Below are 13380 nucleotides of genomic sequence, written 5' to 3'. Positions count from 1 at the left end.
AAGACAATGATCTATCTGAGAGTTACCCACATGCAGGAGATGTGTGAGAAATCACCAGATGAGAACAGAAGTGGATTTGGAGACCCTTTCTCCTGGAGGAGAGTAGGAGAGTGCTTATTCTGTGGGCCCAAGTCCAATATTTCCCTAGGAATTCTCTTTCCTACCTTTATTAAGCCAAAGCTCTCTGTAATATTTGTTCATTTGGCCATGATCAGTTTTTCTCTCTGTTACTGTTTGTTCTCCAGCCCCCTCTCCCTTTTCTCATGTTCAGATAGAACATGTTTGCTATCCCATTCGTGGTAAAGTGACTACCTATCACATCTGCCAACCCTTAGTCTTGGGATGAAACTAGAGACATTCAGGAATGTGTTTTGGCAAAACTGATCTACCTGGCTCCATACCTGCTGAAATGTATAATCCCTCTTGGTGAGGAAAAGAAATAGAATGTCTTGGTGAGAGAAACAGCAGGAACCCTGATACACAAATGGAAGAAAGAAACCTCCAAGGTCAGGAGCAAAGGGGGCAAAATAAAACCTGTGATGATTTCCCATTGTTGGTGTCATCCCTGAGGCCATAATTCCTTCTGTGGACACTGGTAGCTCCAATGACAGCAGGAAAATAAATCCATGTCCTTACATTGTTCCCCACATAATTAGACATTATAATGCCCAAACCCCATTTCCCAAGGCCTTCTCAGCCTGCCTTCTTCCCACCCCATCTCTAAGATGATCTCTAGATTTGAGGCTTCTAACCTCAGAGGGCCCCACTCCTATCTTCCCCTCCCCGGCCCTTATGTGTGTTACCGAAAGAGAGATATTCTAGCCAATTATCCAAGCATTAGAGATCAAGACATAGTTTAAAAATAGTTTCTATATTCACATGTCTGTTAAACACATACACTAAAGGAACAAACATCACAATCTGTTTCTCAACCTTTTTTTTTTCATTGTCACCTTCCCAAGGAGTCTTTTAAGACGTTTTTTCCTAATTACACCGCCTGTAAAATTTTAATATCATAAGTATACTATATATCTGTTTATCTAATGTATGTTTATATTTGCTTTATACACTGAAAAAGTTTTCTTCACCCACCAAGAACCAATTTTCAGCCCCTTAGGGAAGGTATTAGTATACTCCCTGTTGCTAATGCATGCTCTTGAAGCATGCAACAATTAAGGTTATTTTACCAGAAGTGTTAAACTACTGCTTTTCTAATGTTCAATGAAATATAAATCTTCAGAAACACCAGCATTCCTATAGACCAGTCATCTGTATTAAAGTGGTCCAAGACTGGGCCTGGTAGCTCACACCTATAATCCCAATACTTTGGGAGGCCTAGGTGGGTGGATCGCTTGAGTCCAGGAGTTCAAGACTATCCTAGGCAATATGGTGAAACCCCATCTCCACTAAAAACACACAAAAAATAGCCACATGTGATGGTGTACACCTGTAATCCCGGCTACTCAGGAGGCTGAGGTGGGAGGATCACGTGAGTCCAAGGATGTCGAGGCTGCAGTGAGCCAAAATTGTGTCACTGCACGCCAACCTGGGCAATCTGAGTGAGACCCTGTTTCAAAAAATAAAGTATAATAAAAAACTAAAGCAATCCAGGACAGCAGAGTCTTTATCTCCTGGGATTCCAAAATCTACTCTCTATGGCCTTTTCCCATCTTCCATAGGAAATTCTACAGAATTAGCAAGGGTTACTCTCAAGTTAGTGCCAACCCCACCTATTCTTTTTTTAATCTTAATGCATTTTGCTTATATGCTAAGACACAAACACATTTAAACCATTTCCCACTCCAGAAACGAAACAAATGGACTCACTTCTTGCCGTTTGAAGTTCTGGACATATTCTTCGAACTGTTCGTCTTTTGTCTCATCAGCTTTCCCCAGTTTCTGGAGGACCTAATTTGCAAATAAAACAAAATGTTTAATTTAATAATGTTTTAAAAGAAAGATGTGCATTTTCTGTTAATGGAGCAAGGCCGATGTTTTGCTCTGAGGAGTAGAGCAAAAACTATCAGCACTCCTAGTTTTTCTGTTCTGGAAGCATCTTGGCTTGGCAGCTGTGGAGTTGAACAAAAAAAACCTGAATCCCAGTCCTGCCCCTCACAGGCTGTGTGGCTTTGAGCAAGTGTTGTGCTACACTGCACTTATTTCTTTATATAACTGTTTCCTTTAGCAGGCTGTGCATGACTTAGAGACAGAAGCTATGCCTTATTTGTCTTTTTGTCCAAAGCATCTGGCACAATGCTGAATGCATAATTGGTACTCAGCTGCTTGTGAACAGTAGACCCCTCACAGGCTGTGTGGCTTTGAGCAAGTGTTGTGCTACACTGCACTTATTTCTTTATATAACTGTTTCCTTTAGCAGGCTGTGCATGACTTAGAGACAGAAGCTATGCCTTATTTGTCTTTTTGTCCAAAGCATCTGGCACAATGCTGAATGCATAATTGGTACTCAGCTGCTTGTGAACAGTAGAACTGCTTGTGAACAGCTGCTTGTGAACAGTACCAACATAATTGGTACTCAGCTGCTTGTGAACATTCATTCAACAGTGGTACTGTTGAATGAATGTCTGACTAAAGCATTCATCCACTTCAGTGGCCCCCAACCTTTTTGGCACGAGGGACCAGTTTCATGGAAGACAATTTTTCCACTGACCAGAGGATGGCGGGGGGAATGGTTTCAGGATGACTGAAGCACACTACATTTATTGTGTACTTCATTTCTATCATTATTATTACATTGTAATATGTCATGAAATAATTATACAACTCACCATAATGTAGAATCAGTGGGAACCCTGAGCTGGTTTTCCTGCAACTAGATGGTCCTATCTGGGGGTGATGGGAGACAGTGACAGATCATCAGGCATTATATTCTCATAAGGAGTTTGCAACTTAGATCCCTCGCATGTTCAGTTCACAGTAGGGTTTGCTTTCCTATGAGAACCTAATGCTGCTGTTGATCTGACAGGAGGCGGAGCTCAGGCGGTAATGCTCCCTCGCCTGTTGCTCACCTCCTGCTGTGTGGCTCGGTTCCTCACAGGCCACAAACTGGTACCAGTCCGAGGCCGGGGTTTGGGGACCCCGATCTACTTCATCGGGACAGTATTAGAAGCCAGGATGATGGTAAGTTCCATCTCAACCATCTTCTGATACTCCCTTCAACTCAATAAACACTCGAAGAAATCATGGGATACACAGGCCCCATACTAAACAGAGGTCACCCAGAAATACGAAAAAACAAGGCCCCAACACTTGATCCTAAAAAAATGTATTTTTTAGCGGAATAGACAAGCCATGTCCACAAATAACAAATCAAAGATAAGTTAAAGACACAGCATACAGCCTCTTTGGGACAGAGGACATAAGTAACAAATTGTACTTGATGCCTTTAAAAAGTAGGGCAGAAGGAAGATAACTAATATACCTTAGGAATATATGAAGAACTCATTTTCCTGAGTAACAAAATGAATGATACACATCTCTTGCTTTACTAGACATTTTCATAGCTCATATATTTTCCCCAAGATATATTTATAATATTATATTAATAAATAAACCTAAGTATCAAAGTAGTTACCCAATAAGTCAGAGTCCATGCAGATTCCTTCAAGAGGTAAATTTTCTTTGGAGCAAAAGTAATTATTCTAAATGAAAAATGATTTTATATTCTATTCTAAAACTAGTTGTTCATAAAAATGTGCTAGTATTTCTTCTTTTTCACTGTCATTAACAAAGATATATGTTTTAAATAAAATTGTATACAGATTCACACATGTATTACCAATTGTTCAATATCACTCAATTTCATTTCACAAACCAATACTACATGTAAGTAATAGGAAATATGTTATTTTTCATTGTAAATGTATTGTTTTTCAAAAGTTGGAGGAATCTAGTATCATAAATATTGAAAGGACATATAATCACTGTATTAACTAATATTGTCCTGTCACTTATATAAGAGTTTCTTTGAAAGGTGGAGTAGAATACACTGCATTTTTTGAAGAATTTGGCATTATAACTAGGGAAGAATTGATAAGCATAAGAAACATGAAGTTATGTATATATGTAAAAAGACTATAACTATGTTAAAAAGTTAATAGTGGCTATTTCTGGATGATAAGATTAAGGGTGATCATTATTTTCTTCTTTATAACTTTCTATATTTTCCACAGTTTTCTTAATGTTTAAAGTAACAAGAAAATTCACTAACAATGGTTAAAGTAACAAGAAAAGAGTTTATCATACTATAGAGTTTTTATAAGAAATGTACATACTAGATTTTAGTACAAGTTAAGTGGAGTGTTGGTAGCTGGTTAAAAACTCCCAACAACAACAAAAAAAACTCCCATCAAAAATATTGACAAGAAAATTAATGTAAACTGAAAATAAGACTTCTAGAGGCAACCATGAAGGACCTATATCTGATTGAGTGGCTTACATGTAAGATAAAGGTATTAATAGTGCCTACTTCACAGTGCTGTATGGAACCAACAAGGATACACATGGAAATACCAAGCTATGATGACCAGCATATAGTTAATGCTGAATAAAGAATATCTCTTATTTATAGATATTTTTATCTAACCCCACTGAATGTCACCAGTTTATAAGCTTATACTGAGAAAAAGCCAGAGAGAATGTTGAAAATTTTACATGACCAGAATCAGGATTCACAAAATACCTTCTTTAGCAAGATGAAATTCAGCAAGGATAAAATTTAGGACAAAAACACAACTGTACTAGCACCAGATTTATTATTCAACTTTCAACCAAAACGCAACAAGACAGATGTTGTTGGGTGGTTTCCACCCTTAAGTAGAAGTAAGGGATGACTTTAACAGATAGTCAATATGAGCCAACGAAGTGATGTTGCTGCCAAAGCATTTAATGTAATCTCAGTCTGCACTAACAAAGCTTAATAGCTATCAGGAAAGTGGTCCTGGATGCTCTCAGAGGTGGACAAGTTGGTAAACACATAAATACACAGAAAATCTGGAGCCAAAAAAAGGAGCTCTCAAAAAGGCAAAGAGAGTTGATACTATGTGATGAGAAGAACACTTGATATGATTTGGTATATTAGCAGGGAGAAGAGAAGACCCAAGGAAAAGAGCACAGCCATCCTCAAACACTGGAAGGACCATCACAATAAAGAAGGATCAAACTTGCTCTGCCGGAAAGACTCAAAACTCACATCAGTAGGCAAAAAGTGCAGGAAAAATTTGTTTTCACAAAACATTTTCATCATAGTTATGTAGAAATTAAAAATAGTTTATTGCTAGAGTTAATGCGCTCACCATTCTAGAAGTCATATGAGCTTAACCAATAGTTAGGGTCCCAGAGAAGAGACTTACTCATCAAACAGGTAAATAGACTAAGTCACATTTCAAATACAATCTGAGAATCCATAATACATTTATTACGTTAGACATTTTCCCTAGTAAAGAATGCAAATCACAATGAATAGTAGCAAAGAAGAAATCCTCTTCATGTTTACTAAACACTGTGTGTCAGACCCTGGGCTAAGGGGCTGCAGGAATAACAGGCTGCATTCTAGGGACTGTGATTTTTCAGTAGTATTCAAACCCAAGGTTGGAGGTGTGGAACTGAAGTGGACAAGGGTGGCATGATAGACAGAGGGCAGATTACTGAAAGGCTTAGGCAGCAAGACTCAGAACTTTGATTTTCTTGTACAGACCATGGAGAGCTAATGAAGTCTTTCTCTGGAGGGAGCCACATGGAAAGGTCTGCACTCCTTGGTGACAATGTTAGAGACAGATTAGAAGAAGGCAAGATAGAAATAAAGAGACCAATTAAGAGGCTTTTTAATGGTCCAGGCAATAAATGACAGAACTGGAGCTAGGAAACAGATAAATCTTTAAGAAATATAATGCACAGTATATAATGGCTTGAGAGATGAAAAGGATGAGGGACAGAGTGAAGGATGACCTCAGATTTCTGCGGGAGAGACTGAGTAGGCATTGATTCCTTCAAACAAATTAGAAATCATTTTGGACATACAGGGTTTGAGACAGCTCTGTGGCATCCCGGTAGAGATATGGTAAATAGCATGATACGGCCAAGGTTCTGAGAGATGCTCTGAGCTACAGTTAGACTTTGGAAATCACCAGAGTATGGTGACAGTAAAGCTACTACAGTGTATGAAAAAGCCCAGAGAAAATATGATGTACAGAAAGAAATAGGCCAAAGATAGTCCCGAAAAATCATTATTTAAAGAATGGGCAGAGGAGGAGAATCCTTGACAGGAGACTGAGAACCCAGAAGTATGGTCAAACCAGGAGCAAATTCATAGAAACCAAAGGAGACAGTTTTAGTTGCTACAGAGAACTCAAGCAAGTTGAAAAACCAAAAGCCCTGAAAGTGTCCACTGGATTTAGGAACCAGAAGGTCCCTGGGGTCCTTGCCAAGGGCTATGAGTGGAATGGCAGTCAGAAGACAGATCATAGTAGATTGAGCAAATAGAAGGAGAGGAATCTGAAGAGCATGCAGGTATCCTTTCCAGAACTTGGGGGCATAAAGAATCAAAGGAGCAATTCCTGACCCTGTTTCTAGGCCAAAGAGAACTGATTAAAGAAAGGAGGCAAGAGCTATGAGGGTGTCATACGGTAAGAAAAGTTTCAAAGGGGGTGGAAATGGCAGCATCTCAGATTCACCAGAAAGGACCTATCTTGCTCAGGAAGAGGCACAGCCATTCCTCAGAAACATGAAGGATTTCTGAGAAGGCAGGGAAGATTGCCTGTGTAAAGGCCAAATTGGAAGGAATGCACGCACGACAGATCCATCTCCCCTGTGGGGTAAATGACCAGATCATCTGCTGAGCAGCAGTGGGGTGAGGTCACAGGAAAGGTCCCGAGGAGAGGGGAGTGATTCAGATGTGGAACTGGAAAAGATGAGAACCAGAAACACATGACATGAATTTTAGATGAAACTGAAGGCCCCGCTGAGGCAAAGACCATGATGCGCAGTTGCCTACATGTAAGTAAGCAGTTTTGTGATTTTTCTCCAGCAGCCTCAATGGAGGTGGTAAGATTGATCTGCTATATAGAAAAGATTTTAAGGCAGCAAAGACAGCGAAACCCAGAACTGAGATGACTAAAAACATCTTTTGCCTTGCTCTATGTCACGAGTATTTGACAGTGAGCTGATAATTTAAATGACCTCTCTCATTAACCACTCCTTTGGCAGTGTTGAAAACACCAATTAAACCTGAACAGTGTGGCACTGTTGATATTACAGGAGGATTACTATGTATTTATGTATTTGATATGCAGATTTTGACATCAACATGACACATCTTCCACCTACAGGCAAAAGGAAGAAAGTTCAGTGCCTCGTGCATTTTAGCTTAAGACTTGAATCTTTTACTTCAAAGATAATTTCATCTACATTGACACTTCAGTATTTTGAAAGAGTAAGATTTTTGTTGTTACTTTTAGTGCTGCTGTTTTTCAAATGCAAAATAATACACTACGTTGAATAAGCTTTTCCAATTCCACTTCCTTTCAGTGAGATTCTGACATATTCTGTTAGGGATGTGTGCTCCTCCTCCGACCCTCACCCCAAGCTCAGAAGTTCTGACCTAGTCCTAAAAGACATCATGACATACGCAAGTAAAAAAATTAAATAGGAAGGAAAAGCAGGAATATAGTAACTTGGAATATTTCATCTTAAATCATCTTTCAATCTCTCCTAAGGCAGTTAGTTCCTCAGCTTGGGTTGCAAGGGCTGCCCCAATGATAGAGGTCTCACATTCTCTTCTAAGGCAATTGCCCATGTATAAAGTGCCCAAGTAAAGTCCCTAAAAATTTAGAACTCTTTGATTTGGGCAGTTTCTCCATACTATAAAGCCAAAATTCTGATCAAGTTTCAAGTCTTCATAGTCCAATACAAACTAAATCCTACTATAGTAAGAGAATAATTGCCTTCTCTTACCATTTTAAATTAGGAGTGGAATATTGTGTTGGCAGCTTTCAAAACAGTGACTGGCATTTTAAGTCAAAGATAAAGTTCACAATCTTCCATTCCACACAGAAATAACTTCTGTTAATCAGGAGAAAAGATCAAAGAAAAATCAAGCTATAAGAAGGTGTGACCCCAAGCAAAAAAAAAAAAATAAAAGCTAGTCCTATAATCAGAAATGGGGCAGCTGATGAGAGGAAAGGCTGCAGGTCACAAAGCAGTTCCAGGAAAGGCCAGGCATGGTTTGTTACTGAGACAAGAATGACGGCAGGGTTGGCCACCAAGATGCCTTAGTGACATTCATCCATTGGATGAGGTCTCCAACTAGACAAATTTCCAACTCTGGGTTACTCACACTTCCTTGAGCCAGACTCTAAAAGTCAAGAAGAAAATCATATAATTTTATTAGTCTTCTTTAACAAGGAGACACCTCTCTCTTCACATTTTCTGATCTTACCAAAAAAAAAAAAAAAAAAAAAAAGAAGAGCACATAAAATAATGTGTACATTCTCCATGTTGTTGATCAGGACTGAACTAAATCAGAAGGCCATGGACTCTTCTGTGCAGGACATGGAGGGGTGGTCTTCCACTTGTGCCCATATCCAGATGATTCATTCATTCATCAGTCCACATACCCACCTATCCATCAAGAGTTCTTATCCTGTTCTCACCCTAACACTACAAAGTCTCATAGCTTACGACTGGAGAGGGAAGGTAAGTGCAGGGTAGCTGCTTGTCCTAAAGCTTCCTGCTGGGCACGTCCTACACAGTTTCCCAAACTTCAGGGTACTAGTCCTTTGACCTCTTTCTGAGTGTATTTCAGGACTTAAGGAAGCAGATTTAATTTGCCCTAATGTGAGAGGACTGAGATGAAACACTAGAAACACATCTTTTGCTGTGGTTCATGGGCCTTCGTGGTCCTCACATTGTCCTCCAGCTTCCCCTCTGGGGGATTTATTTCTGTACAATTACGACATCTACTTCTTACCTTGGTAGATTTTAACAGTGCATTAGCCATCACGTCATCAAAGCCTCTGAGGCTGGCATGAGCCTTCCTGCCAATTCTGGGAAACACTTCTGGGAAAGTAAACAATAGATAAGAGAGAATATTCACAGCCTCTGTACCATCTGAATGGCCTTCAGATTTTAAAAGGTTGAGAATGACATAAAGTAGAGAAATTACATGTCTCATACATGAGTAGGTTTATCCTAAGTGGGACAGAGGCAACTGGGAATTAGAAAACAAGGGAGAAAAGAAAATTTAGTCCCTAGACGGGAACAGAGGTAAGTGAGAAGGGGCCCTAAAAGGCAGTGCAGTAAGCACCCGCCAAGGCTGCTTTCCAATCACACATCTACCTGAAAATGTATCATGTTCCAGAACACTGCTCTCTTCTCTCCTTCCTAATACTTTCAATTTCAGGACATTCAGTCCTCTGACTTCAAGAGGAAAAAAAAAATATTAGTGGGGAAAAACAGCTTGAGGAATATTGACCTGGCAAAGAATTGAGTCCCAGCATCCAAAATGATTCGCTTCTCCAGGAGTTGGTGCCTGCTGGCTCTCCCTCCAGATTGAGTCACCTTGTCCCAGAATTACTTTTTCATGAACCTGATATCCTCAGGATGCAGCCCAGAGTATAATAATTATACCAAAACCCAGTGGGAGTCTGCTAAAGCCTGTGAGTCATCCCATGAGACTCGGATAAAGACCAGATTTTCCTTCTCCAGTGGCCCCATTCACAAACAGAGCACTGTCTCATGTCATTATTGCACAGGATAATGCAATGAATCTCCAACCTCTTTAGATCCTGTAAATTAGTCCTCATGTTCCTTAGCTAGGCAAAGGGATCCTCCATATACTACCAACCAGATGTTCGAGAGAAAGCTCACATCTGCCACACTGGTAGCAACCAGTCCTGCATCAGAGCTGCTGTAAACACACATGGCCGCAGAAGCCAGAGCGGGTTCTACATCTGGGAAATGCACCACAGAACAGGTCTGTTCCTGATTGCTTTATACAGATTCTTCAGGCAGTTTTCATGTCAGTTACCCATTAGACCAATAAAAGATGAGTTAGCAATGTAAAAACTGAACTCCTGTAATCCCAGCACTTTGGGAGGCCAAGCCAGGAGAACTGCCTGAGCCCAGAAGTCGGAGACCAGCCTGAGCAACATGGCGAGACCTCATCTCTACAAAAATTAAAAAAAGAAAAACTGGCCGAGTGCAGTAGCTCACACCTGCAATCCCAGCACTTTGGAAGGCTGAGGCGGGTGGATCACGAGGTCAGGAGTTCAAGACCAGCTTAGCCAATCTGGTGAAACCCTGTCTCTACTAAAAATACAAAAATTAGCCAGGCATGGTGGTGCACACCTGTAATCCCAGCTACTTGGGAGGCTGAGGCAGAGGAATCACTTGAACCCAGGAGGCGGAGGCTGCAGTGAGCCGAGATCATGCCACTGCACTGCAGCCTGGGTGACAGAGCAAGACTCCGTCTCAAAAAAAAAAAAAAAAAAGAAAGAAAGAAATTAGCCAGGCATGGTGGCATGTGCCTGTGGTCTCAGCTACTTGGGAGGATGAGGCAGGAAGATTGCTTGAACCCAGGAGGTTGAGGCTGCAGTGAGCTATGATCACATTGCTGCACTTCAGCCTGGGTGAGAGATCAAGACCATTTCCAAAAAATTAAATATGAAAAATTAAATATGAAAAAACACTGACCTGCCATACAAATATTAAAGAAGATGTCGACTCAGGTAGAACAAAAATTCCACAAAACTCCACCCAGGATTTCAAATGGGAGCTGTAAGTTCCCTAAGGCAGGAAGGGGCTGCTAGTGGTGACGGGTATGAAACAGATGAAGAAGATAGGTAGGACATGTTCTTGATTTTCTTCCTTTTACAAAAAATGCCCACTTAGCTAAATCTATAATTCTCTAATTTATTAGCTATCACCTATGGAAATTTACAATATATCAAGCACAGATCTAAGTGTCCTATATCTAAAAATGTATTTAATCCTCCCAATAATCTTGTGAGTTAGGTTGCTATGATTATGTTCATTTTACTCATGAGAACATTGAAAATTAGAGAGGTGAAGTAATTGATCTCCGTCATATAGCTGGTATGTAACCAAGCTTATGTAAGGCTAGGATTTCAGCTACCCTTCTGATTTACCATGATCTTTCTGGAATAGTGTTTTCCAAAATGTGTTCCCTGGGACATAATCTCAGGAATCTCTACAAAAAAAATTCCAAGGGCAATTCTGTTTGAAAAATACCAAAGATTATATATCCATCTACCGAGTCTCAAAGAATATTGTTAAAGAAAAAAAGGAAGAAATCGCAATACCCGTAAAGTACAATGTGAACATGTATCGGTGATTATTTTTGTACTCATTAATTAATGAGGAAACTGGTAAGATCCTAACCACTATACTACAATGCCGTAAAAACAGGAGCAGAGAAAGAAACACAGCCTGGTGACCACACTCTTCTACTTCCCCCTTGACAATTAAGTCATTTTCTTCTATTTTAGATTCTACTCTGACTAACCATATCATATTGTCAGGAACTCAAACATAATAACTGCTTGATCCATACTTTCATTAAATGGAAACTATATGACATCATCTCCCTCCCAAAATAGGTAATTGTATTAATTCAAATACCCTAGGAGAGGAAGCAAGTTATACAAAATATATGTTCTCCCTACTCTGTCTTCACTTAGAGGAACCGAATTAGCCTCTGATGAGCAAAAGGCCAGAGGACATCTCCTCCTTGTAAGAATATTATGGATCAGGCCACCAAGGGGGTCTCATAGGAGCATCAGGAAAACACAAATGACCATGGCCTCTCTCTGGATACCAGGTTCTATATCTGGGGTCCAAGAACAGATCCCAAGATGTCCAGGAATCGCCTGGAACTGTGGCTAATATAATATGGCTGTGCCTTTTATTAGGAGGGGAGGAAGGGTCTCCTGGTTTCTGTAAGGTAAAGAACCACTGAATTCTAAGAGACTTCATGGGTACAAGTGGAAAGAAAATAAGTTCTAAAATCAGACAAAACTGGGCCTCACTTGATCACTTTTGAGAGCTGGAAAACCTTTGCCAAATGTTTAACTTTGTTGAGACTCAATTTCTTCATCTTTAGAAATGGGAGGACACCAACTCTAGAAAGTCTAAGTGAGAACACAAGCAAAAACTCCTAGCCTGATCTGAAAAGTGTTTAATGAGGGTTTATTCTTTCTTTTCTCCTTGACTTCATATCTTCACTTTAAGTTGCAATAACAAAGGTCTGACAGGGAACTTAGATCTTCCAGTAGATCCAATGGAAGAGATCCTTACGGGTTTGGCCAAGCTCACATCTTCGACTTTCTATGATACAGATGGATCTTTTAGAGCTAAAGGGATACTATAAAGTCTATGGAAACATCTGTGCTTAGAAAATTATTTGCTGGCAACTCTCTTTGTGCAGTTCAGTAAGTGTCTCTTGAGCAATTCTATAATTCCAAGAACAATGCATGTGCCAGCAATGTTGCCAATGCAACCAAGAAAGCCTAGAGTGGCAGTCTACGTTCCTAGAAATCATCTTTACTGGTGGCTTCTCACATTTGAGCAGACTTTTGTAGCAGCAAGAAATGGGATCCTTCCATGTGACCCTATTCAAACCTGACCAAATGCCCCCATCAGATCTGCTGATGCCTTTCTTCCTGAATAGGAAAATCTGGGCCTGGGGTCTAAGGATGGATCTGGCGTGACACCAAGAATAGCTTGCTTTTTCCCCCTTAAGGTTTATTTTCAAGATTTAAAGCTATTTGAAAGTTCAGTTTGTTTGGGGCGGAGGGGGGTTGTTTTGATTTGGTTTGGTTTTGGTGGAAAGAATAGTGTGACCAGAATTCTCACACCAAAATTTCCACCGCAGTCCTGCTGGGGCCACTGAGTGACATCAGGAAGGCCACCTATCCTCTTTGAGCAAACTTTCTTCCTGTTTTTATTAAATGACGCCTTTTGGTAATTTGCCTCACAAACACATCACAAATGAAGAAAAAGAGATAGGCTACAGGGTACTCACATAACTTTTGAAAAAACATTCTGCATAATCTCAGATTGGGAGATGTTCTGCACAATCTCAGAGCGAGGTACCACCAGAATTCCCCAGGTTCTTAAATGGTCCCCCAAAAGTCATGCAATATGCCCCAAATGCCAGGACATAATTACCAAGGATTTCAGACAGATTCAACACAATGTGCATGATCACAAAGGCAATTTCACCGATGGTTTCTATCTTTAATGTTTATTGATCCAAAAATAAAAATAACCTGATACAAAACAAATTCTACATATATTGCAGGTTTGAATGGAAGTAAAAAAAAAAAAACCCAAAAAAAGTAAAAG

The 13380-nt window shown here is 39.9% G+C and overlaps 1 protein-coding gene across 3 annotated transcripts in view; it reads right to left on the bottom strand.

The window, feature by feature from the left end:
• Positions 1 to 13380, bottom strand: part of LOC103226200 (amphiphysin) — a 251796-nt gene that overhangs the window by 156239 nt on the left and 82177 nt on the right. For all 3 annotated transcript variants that reach the window (XM_073008951.1, XM_073008950.1, XM_073008949.1), the window contains one exon: positions 1828 to 1908. In XM_073008951.1, coding sequence (XP_072865052.1) covers positions 1828 to 1908 — 81 coding nt within the window. The remainder of the gene's footprint in view (positions 1 to 1827; positions 1909 to 13380) is intronic.

The sequence above is a fragment of the Chlorocebus sabaeus genome, chromosome 21, assembly GCF_047675955.1.
Source record: "Chlorocebus sabaeus isolate Y175 chromosome 21, mChlSab1.0.hap1, whole genome shotgun sequence".
In the NCBI taxonomy this organism is placed as follows: domain Eukaryota; kingdom Metazoa; phylum Chordata; class Mammalia; order Primates; family Cercopithecidae; genus Chlorocebus; species Chlorocebus sabaeus.
The sequence above is the reverse complement of the archived record's forward strand: the minus strand, read 5'-3'. Positions and strand labels throughout refer to the sequence as shown.